We start from the raw sequence: 22479 nt of genomic DNA on the forward strand, positions 1-22479 counted from the left end.
CTTTGGAAATTCCAATAGAGGAGTTCGTTGAATGTCTTCTATAGCTGGTCAAGCAAATCTTGTCAGTAAAAAAAGTATAACTTCGCGCCTACATTCTTCAAATTTGCCGCCTTTTTCTACTGACAAGATCTGCTTGACCAAGTATATCAAGAATATTTTATTAATATTACTTGATTGCTAGATAGATACCATATTAGGGTGCTATTCATAAATTACGTTATTTCAAATTGGAGGAGGGGGGGGGGGTCTGGACATCGGATGATGGTAGCATGACGTAGGAGGAAACGGGGCCATTGGAAGCATGCTTTTTGGATGATTTTAGGGGGGTGTCAGAAATCGTCAAAAATAGATGACGTAATTTATGAACAGTAATTTATTTAGGTATTTTATGAATATTTTTTCGTCCGATTTCGATAAAATTTGGTAGATATAGCCGGTCAAACAAGTTTGTCAGTAGAAAAAGGCGCGAAATTCAAAGTCTCTATGGAACGACCACCCTTTGTGCATTTTTTTTTAATTTGCCGCTCTTTTCTGCTGACGGATGTTGCTTGGCAGAGTATAATAGATAGTTCCCTCTGTATAATAAGCGCAATTTCACCGTATGTCCTAATAAATCTTCCTCTGAGTTACTATTATGTCATGGAATTATCGAATTGACGAGATCGACATCGATATAAAAATTGGCCCACTTACAGAATAGAACTTGAATTTAGAATGCTCCATTCAGCACTATTTCCACCCATCGTTTGCCTTTTTCGCTCGGTAAATAGCCCAGTATTTGCCGTTTGAGACCAATCGGCACCAGTCGTTTGACTCAAAGGTGTCACAAACGCCCGGAGTCCTGTTGACAGCCGGTATACAGGCGATAATCGACAAACTGCGTTGGCAAGCTGGCTTTGACTCGACTGACGATAGATATTAACCCATTAGTATTCGTAACTTAGAGCATTTAAAACTCGTACTTACTTTACTCTTTGATCTTAGTGCTGCGAGGCTGCAAGTGAACTGAAACTACATATTAATTTGCCAAAGTAGATTACGCTTCGGGCTTTTTTGCTTGAGATTTTAACATCTTAAATAAACCAAAGGCAAAGGCTCTTTTGATAGAATATTATACGAGCCTCACTCTGATTTAATTAATAGAGTCTGTTTGGAAAGAGAAGAGTCGTGGAATGTATTGGGCCCCATACGTTCCACGACTCTTCTCTTTCCCCATAGGCTCTACAATATGTAATATGAAATGAAATGAAAATCTATATAATTATATAACCCGCTTAAGAAGATACTGAAGGGACAACGCAAAAACGCGTCAAGCGAGAAAGCGTATTTAACCATGAACAAAATGTATGAAAACAAGATGTTCTTGAAGAAAATCTTGGTCGAGAGATATCTCGTTTCGATTTAATTCTTGAATTGGAATGCGTTTGTGCGAGCGAACGCTACCCAAATGATTGTTCTCAAACGATTAAACTTGTCTTAAGAATTCTAGCTTATTATACGTTGATAGTTCTAGTTTCATTGTATGCACGAAATGAATTTAATTTGAACGAATCACACTAGCACCAAACGAGTTATGTAAAATATCAGTTAAAGTGGACTGGTTTCTGATTCAAAGTCAACCCTTCAAATGAATATTCCCATTTAGAGTATTGTACCTTTCAAATAGGCGCCTTTGTCCCTTGTTCCTTTTGTCACAAAGTAGTGTCCTTTTGTTACAAAGCAATGTCGCAGGGTAAGGGATGTCAACATATAACATGTGAACACATTGTGAACATAACAAAATTAGAACAATGATATTATATAACTATAGATAGGTTATACTCATACTTAAGGAGCACAAAAAATACTTCCATATTTATTTCTGTGCCTACGAAGAAATCTGTTATTTTTGATTAATTTACTCATTCCATCCATCTTTGTTACACTCGTTGTCAAACATAAGGTCGTCTCTTTCTCTTTCGGTGTGCGGGAGCTCGTTAGCACGTGTACATTTCTCGCTTGTCCAGCCGCGACTAAAGGCAACTTGTCCAATTTGTCACAAGGTACGCTCTTCAATTTTGGAACGCCTATAACCTATCTTGAGTTATAAATCATTGAATTAGAATACAATTTTGGACTTACTATTGTAGGCACCAAATATGTTTTTATTCGGCGATTGTGGAAAGAAGTGTGATTATCCAGGATACATTTTGTCCTTCCAGTGATATTCGATGGATAGTTACCTAAGTTGAATAAGTATGAAAAAAAAACCAACGCAAGGTTATTACGTACCTCTTAAAACAGAGTTTTAAAAGAATAAATTATCTGTACAAAATTGCCCTTCCATAAAATAGTTAATGTTGTGTACTCCGCCATTCTCCCTACTAATTTAATTATCTAACTGATTAGGTTCAAACCGAGTAAACCTTTCTGTATTTTACTACTAGTATTTATTCTGTGATCTAATCAGATCTCTCATTAGTAGAATTCCTGCAGCATTTTCATTTTACTGTTCGTAAAATACAATTGCATTGGACATTATCAAATTATTTCGTAAATTCAGTCCAACTTCATTAGTCGGGAGCAAATAAAAAGCAAAATGAGGTATCAAAAAGCCGGTCAAGTGCGAGTCGGACTCGCGCACGGAGGGTTCCGCACCATCAACAAAAATAGAGCATAAAAATCGTGTTTATTGTATGGGAGCCCCCCTTAAATATTTATTTTATTTTATTTTTAGTATTTGTTGTTATAGCGGCAACAGAGATACATCATTTGTGAAAATTTCAACTGTCTAGCTATCGCGGTTCATGACATACAGCCTGGTGACAGACGGACGGACGGACGGATAGCGAAGTCTTAGTAATAGGGTCCCGTTTTTTACCCGTTGGGTACGGAACCCTAAAAACGAAAAATTCACTTTATAATGCAGTATACTCTTGTGATAAATGTGCGAATTAAAAAGATGACTAAAGCCGTAGTTTGAAAGGTTTCAAGTGTCTCCTTTGTGTCTACAGGAAATACAACCGTGAATTGTTGAATTAGAGTTTATTTTCGAACATTATTATTCCTTGAATACATGTGTCGCACAAGTGTCGAGCCATACGTGGCTGGCTGTAATTCCGGCTGCACACGGTGTGTGAGCGGGACATGGTTTTATTCATACATAGCGTTGTCTCGCTCGCACACAGGAGCGGAGTGCGGATCCGGATCAGTGTGAAAACCGCGTAACTCGACTGTAATGAGTACAAAATAGATATGGTTGCATTTTACCGCTACTAAACTGTATGATTAATTGTCACTGAAATTAAGGAATTATGTATAGCAAAATAGACACCGGGAAGTGGGATTAATTTCAAGAATTTGTAAATAAAGTACCTAAATATTAATAAATAAAAATAAACAAATACATCTACGGAGTAAAGCTAAGTTAATAAAGGCGTGTATTAATATATCTACAGTCAAACTGTACCGGGTTATTCACAAGTTTACAGTGAACATTATAATTACGAGTGAATAAAATTATGCGTTAGCTGCCATTCACATGCATTGTTATTGTGTTCGGTTCGCCGTCCATTTTGTCATACTGGCAACAGTCGTAACCAAACAGACTATTATCACAACTTGCTTAGCGTATTGGCTCTGTCAAACCAGCGTAAGTTGAAAAATAGATATATTATAATGAAGTTGTATGTTCAAAGTTTGCATACTAGGTACCTATACATAGTCTCATCACAGCGACATTGCATTATAAGGCCGGGCCGCCCGCTAGCTGGCGCGGGTGCACGGAGCGGGCGCACGCACGCGGTTGAAATTGTAGGTAAAATCCGTCGCACGCGTCCGCGCCAGTTAGCGTTGCTGATGCGCATATAGACGCATTAGGCGGATTAGACTCTCGCGCGAGCCGCGCCACGAGACGCGAGTGTAAGCGGTGGGCTCGCGGCTCGTCTCGTGGCTCGCAAGCTCGTCGAGCTAATATAATTTAAACACTAACGGCACGGCATAAGGTTTATAACCGAATGACAAGCCGAACGCGAGTGTAAGCGGTGGACTCGCGTCTCGTGGCGCGGCTCGCGGCTCGTCTCGTGGCTCGCGCGAGAGTCTAATCCGCGTAATACTATTTTTCGTTAACCCGCACACCCGCTCCGTTGAATCGCGCCAGCCAGCGGACGCCATAAAGCGTTTACAAAGAGCGCGAGGTCACCACACTTATCTAAGTGCAATTTCAGTTGTACTTTTGCACCTTGCCCCTTTGTAATAGGGCGAAAAATGTAAACATATTTTTGACGTCGACTGTAGGTACCTAATATGCTATGCAGTAATAATTTAACAGTATAACAACCATTAGCACTATTGGAAATTTTATTAGGATCTATCGCGAACATCGAAGAGAGGATGTTAATGAAATTATGATACCTTTTAGATTGTCTTTTGTTTTTGAAAGTAACTGTATTAGGAGAGCGCTATACTAAGCTTGAACGTTAGAATCACCTGTGTGCGCAAGCGTTTGTAATGACAGCCCCGCATTCATTGTCTGTCCCCTTTTTAAGGACGCCATATGCCTGTTCGCACGGACACCTGTCATTCCTTCCTCTTGAATATTAAACGTATTTGAAGTACATTTTATTATATCACAATTTTTACTGGTGGCTCGTGAGCTGTTTATATCACAATTTTAACAACGAGCCACCGCTCGTGAGGTGTAGTCTACGCCATTTTGAAAATACATATCCATGTTTTAACTTACATATATGGAGTTTAGACTTACTCCCATGCTTTTTTTTTTCTTTTTGCTTTTACAATATTATTGGAAGGATAAATTACCTGATGGGATAATCACTCTTTCCACAAGTTAATCCGATTATCGACGCTATAGGAGTATAGGAGATATAGGCACATGAATTATTGCGAAGCGATTTATAGGAAAAAACAATATTTACTGTACAGCCAGCATATTTGCGTAAACGATATTGGATCGAGAGGGGCTTGATGTAGAAAATTAAGTACCCACACAGTTATTTCGGCTTGAATCCAGAATATGGGTTCAAATTCAAACTTCGGTTGTGCTCGAAGTATACTTAGAAGCTTAGAACAGAAAAAATCGTTCTCGAAAAAATGCTAAAATATTACGAAAAAATGTTTGGTCAAGATCCTTATCTTATAATACAGACAGACGAGTTTAATAGAAAAGGAGTTCTCCTTTATATGCATTAGCAAATTAGGCTTTATACCCCTTAACTTTGGCTATGTCCTAAGGACAAACATGAACCAAATTGTTGTATATGAACCTTATATGGAAAATCTGGTAACATTTTACTAAATACTGTAAACGTGACAGTGACGTCAAAACATCACGCACCTGTTACGACACGTTTGATGACTTTCTCCACTCAGTTAGACCACTTAACGTAAAGCTGCGAGTTTCCGACAAGCTCATTCACACAACATTTTATCAATATGCTCTTTCTAGTGTAACTTGACCTGGAGATCATCAACTACTACGTGTTATTGAGGATCACTTTATAATGGTTATGCGACGTGTTTTGAAAAACAACTTTTCCGAAAGACGTGGTGATAATGATAAGTGACAGGGGATATTGTTGCGATTACAGATGTGAAAAAAGCTTTCCAGTCTTTAGAGTTGGAACAAGCTTAGTCGGCACGGTTTTGTGGCAAAGTGTGGCAATGTTATATTTCTACGAATTTACAAGTGCGACAGCTCACACACCGGAGCGGCGTGATGATTTGTAACCAATGTGAAGACTGCCTAAGTATCTAGACAAAAAGTTCTAAATAACTTACCATCAGTTAGGTACTTAAAATTGTTGCACACCTATGTACCTGTTCTATTCTTATGTGCCATTAGATATAGGTACCGTTGCTGCAATTAATATATGAAACGCATTTCATTTAATAACTTGAAGGCCTAACCAACCATTTTGCATGTCTGTCATACTTGCTTTCCATTCAGACTTTAAGGGAACTTTAATATAAAATAAAAAAAATAACTAACCTCCCGACATGAATGCATGCCTGTAAGCATTCTACAGACCTATCAATTTAGCATAGAGATGCAGCTATAGTAAGAAAAAAAAATTTACTAGCGTTAGGTACAGTCAAATCAAAGTCAAGTCGGGTTCAAATCCTGGCTCGTACCAATGAGTTTTTCGGAACTTATGTACGAAATATCATTTGATATTTACCACTAGCTTTTCGGTGAAGGAAAACATCGTGAAGAAATCTGCATACATCTGCGAAGAAATTCAAAGGTGTATGTGAAGTCCCCAATCCGCATTGGGCCAGCGTGGGGACTATATAGCCCAAGCCCTCTCGCGCATGAGAGGAGGCCTGTGCCCAGCAGTGGGACGTATAAAGGCTGAATTATTATTATTAGGTACAGTCACCTGCAATAGTATGTTACTCTTCGAAGGCCGCAAAAAAATGTGACACGCTCTTATGGCTCTACAAATAAGATCGTGTCGGATATTTTTGCGGCCTTCGTTGTGTGACATATTATTGCAGGTGACTGTACATGTCCGTCTTTGGGTCACCGACTTGCATATTTGTACAGAATTTCAACTCAATCGGTCGAGTAGTTTGCAAATTGGCTATAATAGATGGAAAGGCGTATCATTCATCCTATAAGGATTCCGTTTTTGCTCCTTGAGGGACGGAACTCTTAAAACTTTCATACATACCTCTCGTTTTAATTTTTACACATAGCTGCATCCTTAGACTCCGACCACGTTAAATTTGCATTGACTTAGCATTTTTGCCAGTGACAATAGCCCTTGGGCTCACCATACTTCACGTAAAACTTGGCAGGTGACTTAGCGTGGACGGTCTACGTCTAGCTCTCACAATAAGTTGGGTGCAGTGTTGCTACGTCTGTAGAATGTACAAGAGTGAGGAGCACTAAGGAGCAACTAGAGATGAGCGAGGTAGCGATCGTACTATAGCATCATACTTAACTGATCATCGGTGGACCTTATGACTTTGCATTAAGGCTTACAAATTGTCAGTTAACATTGTGAACGATGTGCAGATTGTGGATTATATCTTTACATTGGTACGCAAAAAGTATCCATTAGTGTTCTTATTGGGGTTTTTTCTCGCTCATCACTGGTCGATCAGCACCATAGTTTTTGTTAAAATGTGATTTTTGTTGTATAAAAATAGAAATGCATGTTGTTTTTTACTGCATGAATATAGAAGTAGAATTTATAGACTTATGGAAAATTGGAATGTTGAAAAAAATCATGTGTTTAATGATTCTTTGAATGATTGTTGTGTCTGTTACGAAATTTCTAAAAAGTGGATAACTGAGTATAAAGCAAAGTACTAAGACAGCATGAATGTTACAGAGGTCCGGCAGGAGGCGGTGCAGCAGGCGCTAGCAGAGATGCAGAACAGACCCAAGCCCTCGCTGCCCATGCCGTCCAAGCGGACCTCCATGATGGCTAAGAGCCCGGACAGAGAGCGGCACGACCTCTGTAAGTATTTATCCCATATAACAGCGTCGCGCGGCATTATATTTATATCGGAGCATCGTTAATAATGCCGTAAGCGCCATCGACAACAAGGTCCCTTTTCATAGATAACGTCACATATAACATTATTCTAGAGGTGCAGCAGGCGTTGGAAGGATCTTAAAGATCACGACCATTTTTAGTGCAAAGAGCGCCCTTATTAGCCTCTACAAGATTGCAAAGATTCGAGAAATTTCGACCGGTATTTAGTGCTCCGGATAGTTTAGTGGTCATGCTGGTTCGATCCCTGCCCCAATCGCTTATTTTTTCTTTCGTATATGACATTTATTTCAGTTTATTTTCAGATAAAGTCGGTACAAGGTTTTTTAAATCTATATCTCTATCTTGTTTTCTTGTAGCATCAAGTTCAGACGAAGACTCGTGCGCCGGCGACACAGACCTCCCCCCGCCCCCCGAGCTGGGGTCACCTCCCGCGCGGCGGCCCGCCGCCCCGCACCCCCGCTCACACCCGCACCCGCTGCCGCAGCCCCCACACCACCGCGAGAGGGAGCGGGAACGGGAGAGGGAGAAGAAACATGTGAGGGAGAGGACGGAGATCGATCTTTCGGAGATGACACATTTGCCTGCTTGTGAGTTTCATTTACTGTTTTATATATGGTACAGCATATCACTTTACAACACTAGGAATTTTAAAGGAGTCCCCTTCGCCGTTCAGGAGGACCCTTTCGCCGGACACTTTATGCTACCTAGCGGCTAAGAGGGATATGGAAATAGTACATACTCGTACCCTTTTCTGTTCATCCCATCATCATCAGGTGTCCTGAAAAGGGATAGGTGTAACACCTTAATGTGTTCACCAGCTATTGTTTTTATCTTTTGTATAGTTTATTCGATTTGGGATAATTGTTTTACATATTTGAATCGGGTCGGGTGTCACAATGATGTATTCTGTGCAGACATCCAACCAGACGTGACACACACATCGGCGGGCGCGCGGCGCGGCGGCGCGCTGGTCGCCGACCGTGTCGGGTGCTACCAGTCGGATGACACGGGCACAGGCACCGGAAGGTGGAAGGTACGTCACTGTGCTAACTATACATGATGCACACAGCGACCATGTCGGGTGTCACTGACAAATAGCAGCAAACTCTAAGGACTTCAGGAAACTTCTGATAAGAGGAGGTATGAACTTACATACTATGCCTTTCATCCATTGGCCTTTGCGTCTATTGCAGACGATTTATAGTGCAAATCGGAGAGACAATGACCTCTCCAGACTTAACACCGTCTGGGACGGAATTAAGGAAACGCAGGGATGCCCAGCACCTGCATTACCCTCTCTGCTTCACTGTCTTAACCCACAGGAAAGGCGAGCCAATACGTATGGAGGCAGGTCGGCTGGAATCTGACGCTTATTTCAGGTTGGACCCTACTCGCGCCTTACGGTAACTCCATTCCGGGATTTAATTTCGGAGTATCCTTCTCCAAGATGGATTGCAACTATTGCAAGCCAATGCTAAGAGGTCCATCTCCCCATGCCATTCATACGAATCCGTAATCAGTGTAAATATTCATTTATTGGTATTTATATTCTGGTGCAATAATCAAAAATCCCCTCACCAGGTGTCAGCCAAGATCCAACAACTGCTCAACACACTAAAGCGGCCCAAACGCCGACCTTTACCCGAGTTCTACGAGGATGATGACATCGAGCTCGAGATCGCGGCCAACCCCAAGGACCCCAACGCGCCCAAGCCCGAGGGCGGCACCATGACCCCGGCGGTGGGCGAGCAGCTGCTGGTCCCCGCTGGGCTGCCCAGGAACCTGGAGGCGGCGCTGCAGAGATACGGCACGGCCTCGTTTAAAGCTAATGTGGCTACGGTGCTGGACCCTAATGGGAAATTGAGTAACTCGCTTACTTATGGTGAGTTCTAGTGGACTTAGAAGCATAACACATGTTTAGTTTAGACAATAGATTCAGTTAGGTCAAGCGGTGCACATATCTAAAAGTTGCTCCATGCTAAAACTAAACTTGGCGCAGTGCGTTTGAAAAAAGTAAGAATCAAATCCAACAAGAAGCAATTCCGTTTTAATGTTAGCTATGTAACCTAAGGTATTTCACAAAATGTAGATAGTAAATGTCGTAATCTTGGGATGTGTTATGACATGTTCTTCATGAATTTTACAAAACAGTTTCTTTACAGGCAAACTACTAAGCCGCTCGCTCAAAATCGCGTTCGCGCTGCTCAACAAATCCTTCACGTCGAAGGCGAGCAGCGGCGGCCCGCTAACCGGCGACACATCCATCAAGCCTGGGGACCGCGTCGCCCTGGTGTACCCCAACAACGACCCCATCAACTTCATGTGCGCGTTCTACGGGTGTCTTCAGGCCGGTGTGGTGCCCGTGCCGATAGAGGTGCCGCTGACGAGGCGGGATGCGGGGCTACAGCAAGTTGGGTTCCTGCTCGGCTCGTGCGGGATACAGTACGCGCTCACGTCCGACGCGTGCCTCAAAGGTATGTGTTCTATAACGACCCCATCAACTTCATGTGCGCGTTCTACGGGTGTCTTCAGGCCGGTGTGGTGCCCGTGCCGATAGAGGTGCCGCTGACGAGGCGGGATGCGGGGCTACAGCAAGTTGGGTTCCTGCTCGGCTCGTGCGGGATACAGTACGCGCTCACGTCCGACGCGTGCCTCAAAGGTATGTGTTCTATAACGACCCCATCAACTTCATGTGCGCGTTCTACGGGTGTCTTCAGGCCGGTGTGGTGCCCGTGCCGATAGAGGTGCCGCTGACGAGGCGGGATGCGGGGCTACAGCAAGTTGGGTTCCTGCTCGGCTCGTGCGGGATACAGTACGCGCTCACGTCCGACGCGTGCCTCAAAGGTATGTGTTCTATAACGACCCCATCAACTTCATGTGCGCGTTCTACGGGTGTCTTCAGGCCGGTGTGGTGCCCGTGCCGATAGAGGTGCCGCTGACGAGGCGGGATGCGGGGCTACAGCAAGTTGGGTTCCTGCTCGGCTCGTGCGGGATACAGTACGCGCTCACGTCCGACGCGTGCCTCAAAGGTATGTGTTCTATAACGACCCCATCAACTTCATGTGCGCGTTCTACGGGTGTCTTCAGGCCGGTGTGGTGCCCGTGCCGATAGAGGTGCCGCTGACGAGGCGGGATGCGGGGCTACAGCAAGTTGGGTTCCTGCTCGGCTCGTGCGGGATACAGTACGCGCTCACGTCCGACGCGTGCCTCAAAGGTATGTGTTCTATAACAACGACCCGATCAACTTCATGTGCGCGTTCTACGGGTGTCTTCAGGCCGGTGTGGTGCCCGTGCCAATAGAGGTGCCGCTGACGAGGCGGGATGCGGGGCTACAGCAAGTTGGATTCCTGCTCGGCTCGTGCGGGATACAGTACGCGCTCACGTCCGACGCGTGCCTCAAAGGTATGTGTTCTATAACAACGACCCGATCAACTTCATGTGCGCGTTCTACGGGTGTCTTCAGGCCGGTGTGGTGCCCGTGCCAATAGAGGTGCCGCTGACGAGGCGGGATGCGGGGCTACAGCAAGTTGGATTCCTGCTCGGCTCGTGCGGGATACAGTACGCGCTCACGTCCGACGCGTGCCTCAAAGGTATGTGTTCTATAACAATGACCCGATCAACTTCATGTGCGCGTTCTACGGGTGTCTTCAGGCCGGTGTGGTGCCTGTGCCAATAGAGGTGCCTCTGACGAGGCGGGATGCGGGGCTACAGCAAGTTGGGTTCCTGCTCGGCTCGTGCGGGATACAGTACGCGCTCACGTCCGACGCGTGCCTCAAAGGTATGTGTTCTATAACGACCCCATCAACTTCATGTGCGCGTTTTACGGGTGTCTTCAGGCCGGTGTGGTGCCCGTGCCAATAGAGGTGCCTCTGACGAGGCGGGATGCGGGGCTACAGCAAGTTGGGTTCCTGCTCGGCTCGTGCGGGATACAGTACGCGCTCACGTCCGACGCGTGCCTCAAAGGTATGTGTTCTATAACAACGACCCGATCAACTTCATGTGCGCGTTCTACGGGTGTCTTCAGGCCGGTGTGGTGCCCGTGCCAATAGAGGTGCCGCTGACGAGGCGGGATGCGGGGCTGCAGCAAGTTGGATTCCTGCTCGGCTCGTGCGGGATACAGTACGCGCTCACGTCCGACGCGTGCCTCAAAGGTATGTGTTCTATAACAACGACCCGATCAACTTCATGTGCGCGTTCTACGGGTGTTAAAGCATGCGTAGATATCTGCCAAAAAGCATTAGAAAGACATGAAATGAAACGCTAATGAAATGGGAAAACGCTAGACCAAGAAGAAGGCACAGCATTCACCCCATAAAGAGCTGTCAAACTCTCGGTAGGTAATAAACAAAAATTTTACGAACTACGTACAGATCTAGAAACTTAAAGAATGGAACTCATGAATACTGACAGTTTTATTATACTTCAGCGCGTGGTCTTATAGTAGGTATACCTTTAACTTCACAAATAGTTTGTTGCAACAGCCTGTTGTCCTGATTAACGATATCTGTACCACATCGTTTCCAAACGAGCTAACTATGGTCGATCGATACGGAAGTAATATATAGAATGGAACTTCCGTTATTTGGATACTCTAATGGATCATTACGCGAACTAGGTTGAAAGCGTTATAAATATGGTTACGGAATATCGAACGTTAATGCCGATGTGTAAAATTGGATTTGTGATCTTTTTATTGGTTTACAAAAAGAGAACATGGTGAGAAACGTAATTACAAAAAGGCGAATGTGTGTAACACAGACGGACGAAAAGTGCCGAAAAAATTATTAGGTAGTACTTTATAACATTTGTCTGAGTGCGCCGCTGAACACTAGGGGGGAAGGTTGATCTCTTTGTATTTTCTATTGTTTTATTATAAATTCATTATGCAAATCTGGCAAACGAGCAAACATATGACATAATCCGAAAAACGAAGCGAAATTCTAATTCAAAATACCGGCCAAGTGCGACTCGGACTCGCGCACGGAGGGTTCCGCACCATCAACAAAAAATAGAGCAAAAAAATCGTGTTTGTTGTATGCGAGCCCCCCTTAAATATTTATTTTATTTTATTTTTAGTATATTTGTTGTTATAGCGGCAACAGAGATACATCATTTGTGAAAATTTCAACTGTCTATCGCGGTTCATGAGATACAGCCTGGTGACAGATGGACGGACGGACAGCGAAGTCTTAGTAATAGGGTCCCGTTTTTTACCCTTTTGGTACGGAACCCTAAAAAAATACTTTTTACAACAAAAAATGCTAGGCGTTTCTAAATGCAGTTGCTGTTTGCAACACTTCAATTAAAAATGTGGCTCTTGTACATTTAACATGAAGAATAATGTGAAAAAGTGCGGCGCGAACGCGATGGAGGGTTGGACTTGAAAAGCGGTCGGATTTAGGAATTCACGTGGAAATTCAAGTGTCTAACTCCTGTACTATTGAGCTCTTTCTCAACCTTAAAAACCTCAAATTTAAAAGTTATTGAACAAAAATTACCCTTTTTTTATTTCGTAGTCTCCATCTCCAATCAAAAATACGCTTGTGTTGGATTCCTGCGACATTCTACGAGAATGCATGCATTGTTATTTTTTAGCAACGAAAATGTGTAGCGGTGTGGCGGTGGACAAATGGGAATACACCCTTATCATATGGCGGGTTGTACGAGTAGACTCGTTTGCTCTATATTTTATATAGGAGTAATAAAATATAGAGCCAGTAGGTATTTATATGGTATTGGTATGTCGCCAGTCTGTCGGTATTCTACAGGTTGCACTTCGGGGAGTGTGCTCAAGAGCTACACGAGCTTATTCCACCGTCCCCATTCTACCATCGGACTTTTAGACGCACGGCCGGTTTCCATCCTTACTTGGTAGATATTCCACCAATTCGCACGAAGCGCTTTGCTTCCTCGTTTCTTATGCGCACTGCCAAGGAACGGAATTTCTTGCCGGCGTCTATATTTCCAAGGGTGAACAGGCACCTTCTGGGCAGGCTCGCTCCATCGTAGGCCACGTCTTCGCCTCGGCTAGTCTGTGGCCATGAGTAAGCCCATTTATAATAAATAAATAATAAAAGACTGTGTTACATACAGACATACTTGAGGAGCACAAAAAATACTTCCATATTTATTTCTGTGCCTACGAAGAAATCTGTTATTTTGGATTAATTTTCTCATTCCATCCATCTTTATCACACTCGTTGTTAAACATGAGGTCGTCTCTTTCTCTTTCGGTGTGCGGGAGCTCGTTAACACGTGCACATTTATCGCTTGTCCAGCCGCGTCTAAACGCAACTTGTCCAATTTGTCACAAGTTAAGCGCTTCAATTTTGGAACGCCTATAACCTATCTTGAGTTATAAATCATTGGTTCTGTAATAACCTGACAGTGTTTGCTGTGGCAACACTGAGATATGTCCCTGTCATTGTTATCATGTAACGGAACACATTTCGTATAGCGCTAAATAAACCGTAATTAATTAATTTACTGTTTTATTTGGCTCCAAAATATAATAGGTTCTTTTCCCCAGGCCTACCAAAGACGTCTTCGGGTGATGTGGTCTCGTTCCGCGGCTGGCCGACCCTCCAATGGGTGTCCACGGAGAAGCTTCCCCGCCCCCCGCGCGACTGGATCCCGCCCCCGCGCCCCGCGGACGACAGCCCCGCACACATCGAACACACGTCGGCGGTCGACGGGTCGGCCATGGGCGTCATTGTTACACGGTAAGGCCTAAAGTCCACGCAGAATTAGGGCCGGTTGCACCAACCACATTTGACAGACTGATCAACGTCAGCTGCGCGCCCCGGCGCTTTACTATGTAACTTTCGATACATACAAATTTAGCGAACTCTTTAACGAAGGCAAAGTTTGGTGCAACCGACCCTTAATCCCGCCCCCGCACACCGGGGTACGCATAATAAATTCATTTATTTTTAAGGACCATCAGGGATCATTTTTTGTTAGTACTTACGACTATGCCTTATAAAATATTGTTAGTATTATGCTCTATAAACTATACAATGTCATTTTGTTAATATCTAATGTGTCGAAGTCTAGTCAAAGGTCCCACATTGTCGCTTACCATAAGGACGAGATTTGCTTGTATCTTTATACGAATAACCTGTCAAAGCGTCCTTGTGGCAAGCGACAATGTGGGAATTCTTGCTTGGAATCGACATATCAGTAGTGGAAAAATTTACAGACAAGAATGACCCCTATATACTATATATAACCAACGGTAGCCGAAAAAGAGTCTGATAGTGAATATTTCCTTTAGTATTTCTTATAACGAAATGTTTTTGTACTTAATTTTATCACCACGATATTTATGGGGGCCAATTGCGAAAGGTAACTGCTCAATGCACGACAACTATAGATAGCTTCACTAATGTAATGTCACATACTTACACCCAACTATTTGGGTCAGTACAACTTGTACAGTATCACTAAATTAAGACACACAGATTGATGAAATCTAGGCAGTACACATATTTAATTACACAAACGGGTCTACCGCGATATAATTTCATTGTTTTTACCTTTAATTCCGACATTTCAGCTGAGTTCCAGCTGTGGTCACGGAAAGACTGACGTCCCAACAAATGAAACAACAACAACAATGAAATTATATCGCGGTAGACCCGTTTGTGTAATTAAATATGTGTACAAAACGCGACAGTTTAAAGTGTTATATAGCTAGGCAGTAGTTGCTCTCAAGTCAACTACCCAATTAGAGTTTACATTTCCACGAAAACCTATTTAAGTAGTTATCAAAGTTAAATTTATCTCGTTAAGCTGACTATCGTCTCGTGCATTACAATAACTTATTCAAAGTTCGCGCTTTGTATACGAAAACTTTAACTAGACGGTTTAAACTTTGTCATAATACGACCGAATCGCATTCACGATGAAGCGATAACGAAAATCCACCTTAGCTGAAGTGTATTAAGATACAAATTCATAGGACTTGTGGCACGAATACCACCTTATGGAATTCAGTCATCAGTGACAGAATGGCAGTACTATAAAGTATAAAGTGAGCATTATTGGACTTTATGTCTTTGGAATAAGGTTTATATGTACCGTCAGTTAACATTGGAATAAGGTTTATATGTACCGTCAGTTAACAGTGTGAATAGTACAAGCTCGTAAACAAAACTTGATGGAAGTTCACATGCAGTGGAACTTTGAGCATTGCGTCTAGTAACGCCATCTAGATCGGGATGTCCGATAACAAGATTTAGGATGCGTTGCAGGCAAACAACAGGCGAATGTGCAGTTTCGTCCGGCCAGAAATAGTAGCGGCGATATGTTGAACAAATAGGTGTCGCTTTAGTAAGTTTTCTATAGGCGCCAATGTCTCTTCGAAAACAATTGACACCTGACATTGACAATTTTCTGTGCATTTCCGGATCGATAATTAAGTAACGTGTGTTTAGTAGTTAAGTACAGTAGCGTCATTAGTGTCATTACAATTTACTAATTTGTCAGGTTTCAGTGGGACAGGGCAAAATCAGCTTCTATTTCCTACTGTCAGAACGATAGCATACGATGGCCATCAGCTATGGAGTTTACATGAATGCATGCGTGTGGCATCCAGCGAACGTATGCCATCAGCATGACAGCCAAATTAATAACTCAGAATAATTCCAGCTTGAAGCTATTCAATTTTGAACCTTAATCCAACTAACTTTAATCTCATTTCAGCCAATCAATGCTGGCGCACTGCCGCATGCTCGCAGTAGCGTGCAACTACACCGAGGGCGAGCACATGGTGTGCGTGCTGGACTTCAAGCGGGAGACGGGCCTGTGGCACGCCGTGCTCGCGAGCGTGCTCAACGGGATGCACGTGATATTCATCCCGTATGCGCTGATGAAGGTCAGCCCAGCTTCGTGGATGCACATGATCACTAAATACAGGTAAATATTGCATTATTGGGCCCATAAGTACCGAAATGTGATTATATAAGTGTGATATACTTCAAACGGGAGACTAAGTCTGTGGCACGCCGTGCTCGCGAGCGTGCTCAACGGGATGCACGTGATATTCATCCCGTATGTGCTGATGAAGGTCAGCCCAGCTTCGTGGATGCACATGATCACTAAATACAGGTAAATATTGCATTATTGGGCCCATAAGTACCGAAATGTGATTATATAAGTGTGATATACTTCAATCGGGAGCCTAAGTCTGTGGCACGCCGTGCTCGCGAGCGTGCTCAACGGGATGCACGTGATATTCATCCCGTATGCGCTGATGAAGGTCAGCCCAGCTTCGTGGATGCACATGATCACTAAATACAGGTAAATATTGCATTATTGGGCCCATAAGTACCGAAATGTGATTATATAAGTGTGATATACTTCAAACGGGAGACTAAGTCTGTGGCACGCCGTGCTCGCGAGCGTGCTCAACGGGATGCACGTGATATTCATCCCGTATGTGCTGATGAAGGTCAGCCCAGCTTCGTGGATGCACATGATCACTAAATACAGGTAAATATTGCATTATTGGGCCCATAAGTACCGAAATGTGATTATATAAGTGTGATATACTTCAATCGGGAGCCTAAGTCTGTGGCACGCCGTGCTCGCGAGCGTGCTCAACGGGATGCACGTGATATTCATCCCGTATGCGCTGATGAAGGTCAGCCCAGCTTCGTGGATGCACATGATCACTAAATACAGGTAAATATTGCATTATTGGGCCCATAAGTACCGAAATGTGATGATATAAGTGTGATATACTTCTAACGGGAGCCTAAGTCTGTGGCACGCCGTGCTTGCGAGCGTGCTCAACGGGACGCACGAGGATAATAAAAATTATACGATTTTAATAGCGCGGTAATTCTATAACGACTATACATACTGACAAATACATGCCCGCAAATGCAACGTCCGTTTGGATAATCTCATTCTGGACACCACTTTAGGAACCAATTAATCCGGTGACCCATTTAAACTTGCCTATGCCATAATTGCGAATGTGCTTCCGAAATATATTTTACCCGTATAAGAACAATACTATACCCGATATTATTTCGACCGATATACATGTGAGTGTGTATGTATTTTCATCCATTCTCTCAAACTACATATTTCCACAAATGAGGTCACTAACACTAACATGGCTTAAAGCTCATTCAACATGGACAGTCTCTAATAATACTTTATTAATATTGCAATTGCGAAGTCTGATTCAAATTATGATTCACTTTAGAAAACGAGTTCATCATGCCCAATGTGTCATGCTGTATTATTTCTGTAGTGTTTACAGTCTTACATTGACTTAGCCGATGCAAATTACTGCCAAGCGAAGATAACATAGATTTTAGAAATCTTAATAATGGATAGTTTATTCCACTAGATCTTAAAATATGTAAAGTAAATAAGAAAAAAGTAATGATGTGATTCTACTCGTATACATACAAAATATTGTATCATTGGAAAAATTACCGAATTATAAGGTTTTTCTTACATTACATTGTGTCTCCTTAACAACATTATATGTGACGTCCCGCGGTAAAAGGTACCTTATGGCGGTCGGCGCTTACGCTATTATTAACGCCGCTCCAATATTATTGCGGCGCTATGCGACGTAAGCGCCAGCCGCCATAAGGTACCTTTTGCCGTGGGACGTCACATATGTAGTTATAATATCTGGGAGACCGAGCTTTGCTCGGAAAACAAATAAATACTTAAAAATGCCGTTATTACAAAGATAAAACCTAGCTAGATAGATTTTTCATCCCCAAAAACCCCCACATAGCAAATTTCTATCGAAATCGTTAGAGCCTTTTCCGAGATCCCCGAAATATATATATAAATAAATAAATAAATATACAAGACTTGCTCGTTTAAAGGTATTAGATAGATTATAATAATTTTGACGTTTATATTTGTGCTACAAAAAGGTAAAGCATTTTTGCTGCGATTGCTGATTTATAACCAATGGAAGCGAACGATTCTGTAATAGAACGTCGCGATTTCTATTAACCTATGTCCTGTGATGTGTACCTACACACTATTAAATATTGTCCATAGAAGTTAAAACCGTTTTAAATCTGCGTACGACCCTTTATAATTTATATACATATACTGGGTCAACCAAATCTTGTCAGTAGAAAAAGGCGGCAAATTGGAAAAATGTAGGCGCGAATGTAATTTCGTCCCATAGAAAATTTGAATTTCGCGCCTTTTTTTACTGACAAGATTTGGTTGACCATCTATAATATTGTAGTGTTTCTATACTTGCATTAACAAATACTATAACGACTTTAAATTTTTCCAGAGCGTCAGTGGCAATAGTAAAGTCCCGCGACCTCCACTGGGGGCTCCTCGCCACCCGCGACCACAAGGAGATCTCGCTCAGCTCGCTGCGCATGCTGCTGGTCGCTGACGGCGCCAACCCCTGGTCGCTGTCGTCCTGCGACCAGTTCCTCTCCGTGTTCCAGAGCAAGGGTATGTCGGTATAAAGTAGACACACGACCACAAGATCTCGTTCAGCTCGCTGCATGCTGCTGGTCGCTGACGGCGCTAACCCCTGGTCGCTGTCGTCCTGCGACCAGTTCCTCTCCGTGTTCCAGAGCAAGGGTATGTCGATATAAAATAGACACACGACCACAAGATCTCGTTCAGCTCGCTGCGCATGCTGCTGGTCGCTGACGGCGCCAACCCCTGGTCGCTGTCGTCCTGCGACCAGTTCCTCTCCGTGTTCCAGAGCAAGGGTATGTCGATATAAAGTAGACACACAACCACAAGATCTCGTTCAGCTCGCTGCGCATGCTGCTGGTCGCTGACGGCGTCAACCCCTGGTCGCTGTCGTCCTGCGACCAGTTTCTCTCCGTGTTCCAGAGCAAGGGTATATCGATATTTAAAGCTGCTTTTTAAAAGGCGTTACTACTTTTAACACGACATTTTCTGACAAAGCGCGTAAGACATGAGCTTGGAGTTCGTATCTTATAAAACGGGACTTAATTAATGCCTTAATCAATCAATCAATCAATTTATTTTGCTATAATAATGGTTGGTTTACAGGTAATCGTATATAATTTAAGCTTTTAAATTACCTCCAACAACGTTTTGAAAAAATACTGTCTAGAGTTGACATTAACATCTTCCATGCATTTATTAAGCATTTAGCTATAGTTCGTTTTTTTTAGCATTAGAAATAAGGTAAACAATCTTGATGTGTCTTTTAATTGAAAAACACATTTTAAAAATAAGTTACGGCAAATATGTAACAATTGTGAATCTAATACGATCATTTATATTCTTCTGCTTTCACAAGTAATAGTTACTGATTTTTAAAAAGCGTTTTTCAATTAAAAGACATGTCGAGACCGCTTACCTTCTTTCAAGTTCTTTCTCAGGCTAAAAAACGAACTATAGTCCCATAACATGTATTTATCCAGGTGTTCGCGGCGACGCCATATGCCCTTGCGCGTGCAGCAGCGAGTCGCTGGTGGTGTGCGTGCGGCGCGCGGGCCGCGGGGGCTCGACCGCGGGCCGCGGCGTGCTGTCCATGTCCGGGCTCTCGTACGGCGTGGTCCGCGTCGACGCCGAGAACTCGCTCACGTCGCTCACGCTGCAGGACTGCGGGCAGGTCATGCCGTCGTGTAAGTGCAGAACGCGAGAATAGGGATGATGACACATGTTCAATTTTATAACAAAATCTAGTAATAGATAGCAAACGAGCAATTTATCACAATAATGTGGATATTAAAATAAAATATTGAACAATTACAAAAACACAGGCACAGAATAACTAATAGTACTACCGTACAGAAAATTCACTCCTTCACAAAAGTCAGATTAGGTATAAAATTACACCTATATCGCCGCCTGCAAGCAAAATTGAAACTTATAACCGCGCTCGAACCGTGAATCTCCTTTGCGCTCCGCAGTTTTATGACCGAGCTGTGAGTGTCGGCACCGGGTTATCACTTGACAAGTTTTTATACCTAAAGTCTATTTTTTTATTCAGTAGACTGAAATGACAGCTAATAGTATGGAATGACATTTCATGTTCATACTATTAACTGTCATTTCAGTCTACCGAATAAAAAAATAGACTTTACACCCACTGATTTATTATTTTTAAGATAAATATGTATATAGGAATTACAAACGTTGATTATTTACATACATTTTTATCCGGAGATAGTATGCCTGAATCTCACGGAAGTAAGTTTCGAAGCCGCTGTGTATTTTCAATTTTGCGCGAGCGCCGCGTGACACGACTATCGTGCACGCCGAGCGGCAGCCCACTGCCATACGCCTGTCCGATGGGCGCGCCGGCCAAATGTACCTAAACTGCGGAGTGACACCCCCCCTGACACAGGACCTGAAAGTTTCAAAATACAGGGTGCTTCCTGTAACAGGAGTAGTAAATTAAACTAAAGGCTGTACTCCACAAACTGCCCAACATTTGTTCAGCAACTTTTGAAAATAACTCATGTTTTGATTTTTATTACACTTTAAAGTTTATTCTAAGACGCAATGTATTGCAAATTTTGTTATGTTTAAAGCGTGACAAGCAACGTCAAACACACTGATGTCAGCGTACATTGAACGCAATATTTATTTTGTATGAAAAAGAGGAAGTCTAAAGGATTCATATTTTTTAAAAGGTGCTGAACAAATGTTGGTCGGTTTGAGGAGTACAGCCTTTAGTTTAATTTATTGCTCCTGTTACAGGAAGCACCCTGTATAAGTTTTTTTAACTTCCAAAAACGATAAAAGTAAGAGTACCATTCGATTCCTTACATTTCATCCAAAAAATATTGTATAGCTACTATATACATAAACGCAATATTTCACCGACAAAAACGCAATTTTCTTGTTTTGTCCATACTACAAGATGGGCTCCCAGAGACCTTGACGTAGTTCCCTTGGCCGTTTTGTATAGGGCGTTTCGCGAGTGAAGTGCGACTGTCGGCCTTTGACTACAATTTCTGACTTTTGTGTTATTTTAATGCAAGGGACCCATATAGACATTTGATCCTAAAAACAAACCCGATCGATTGATACCATAAATGAAAATTAGTCATGTAGCCTATTGTTGAACAGTCCCGGATGTTACATTGTCATCACTACATAGTATAAAAGAAAGTCGCTTCCCTGTCTGTCTGTCTGTATGCTTAGATCTTTAAAACTACGCAACGGATTCGATAGATAATTTTAATGATTCAAGAGGAAGGTTTATGTATAATTTGTTAACCCCTGCAAAGCCGGGGCGGGTCGCTAGTCGTCACTAAAATTTACGGAACAAATTTTAGCTTAACGTGGTTCAAAATTGTCTCTGCTATTGCAGGCTTGCTTACTTTTGCTATCCCGCCTCGATACTTTAAGACTCGACTGAATCAAGCTTAAGAGTCTCAAAACAAACTACAATATCATGTAACCAGGGATCGGAACCGGTTTTTTGCAAGAACATAGAAATAACCATATTTTTCGGATTATTTTATACTCGAAATGTAGCACTCAGTTGTGTTTTTAGGTAACGACTTCGTATTAGATTGTTCAATTAGAAATGAATTAGCAAAGAACGAAGAAATACCGTTTCCGTTCCCATACAAAAAATACCGGTATCCGATCCCTGCATGTAATATCAGCCTCACAATATTGACATCAGATTTATCCCGCAGGCGTAATCGTAGTAGTCAAAATGGAGGGCCCTGCTTACCTTTGCAAAACGGACGAAGTCGGCGAAATCTGCGTTCTATCCGGGGCCACGGGTTCCGGGTACTGGGGTCTCCCGGGGCTCACGAACACCGTGTTCCGAGTGAGGCCGCTCGACGCAGACGGGGAGACCATAGGAGAGGAGAGCTATGTCAGGAGCGGGCTGCTGGGATTCTTGGGGCCTGGTGGTGAGTAACATGATTCGTTTTCGGCGAAGTAAGTATTCAGTTATATTTAGGGATGTACCGACTAGTCGCCGACTAGTCGGGAAAGCCGACTATTCGGCCTC

At 43.0% G+C, this 22479-nt stretch overlaps 1 protein-coding gene and 1 long non-coding RNA gene across 2 annotated transcripts in view; one reads left to right on the top strand and one right to left on the bottom strand.

Annotated features, from left to right (window-relative positions):
• Positions 1-1919, bottom strand: part of LOC134660964 (uncharacterized) — a 383074-nt gene extending 381155 nt beyond the window's left edge. The window contains exon 1 of the long non-coding RNA XR_010097914.1: positions 1822-1919. This is a non-coding gene — a long non-coding RNA (uncharacterized LOC134660964). The remainder of the gene's footprint in view (positions 1-1821) is intronic.
• The window catches only part of LOC134660936 (disco-interacting protein 2), a 125415-nt gene that overhangs the window by 92954 nt on the left and 9982 nt on the right, over positions 1-22479 (top strand). The window contains exons 4-13 of the mRNA XM_063516822.1: positions 7341-7469; positions 7865-8095; positions 8423-8541; positions 9090-9390; positions 9671-9982; positions 14038-14230; positions 16215-16427; positions 18799-18968; positions 19922-20125; positions 22157-22378. Coding sequence (XP_063372892.1) covers positions 7341-7469; positions 7865-8095; positions 8423-8541; positions 9090-9390; positions 9671-9982; positions 14038-14230; positions 16215-16427; positions 18799-18968; positions 19922-20125; positions 22157-22378 — 2094 coding nt within the window. The remainder of the gene's footprint in view (positions 1-7340; positions 7470-7864; positions 8096-8422; positions 8542-9089; positions 9391-9670; positions 9983-14037; positions 14231-16214; positions 16428-18798; positions 18969-19921; positions 20126-22156; positions 22379-22479) is intronic.

The sequence above is a fragment of the Cydia amplana genome, chromosome Z (assembly GCF_948474715.1).
Source record: "Cydia amplana chromosome Z, ilCydAmpl1.1, whole genome shotgun sequence".
Lineage (NCBI taxonomy): Eukaryota > Metazoa > Arthropoda > Insecta > Lepidoptera > Tortricidae > Cydia > Cydia amplana.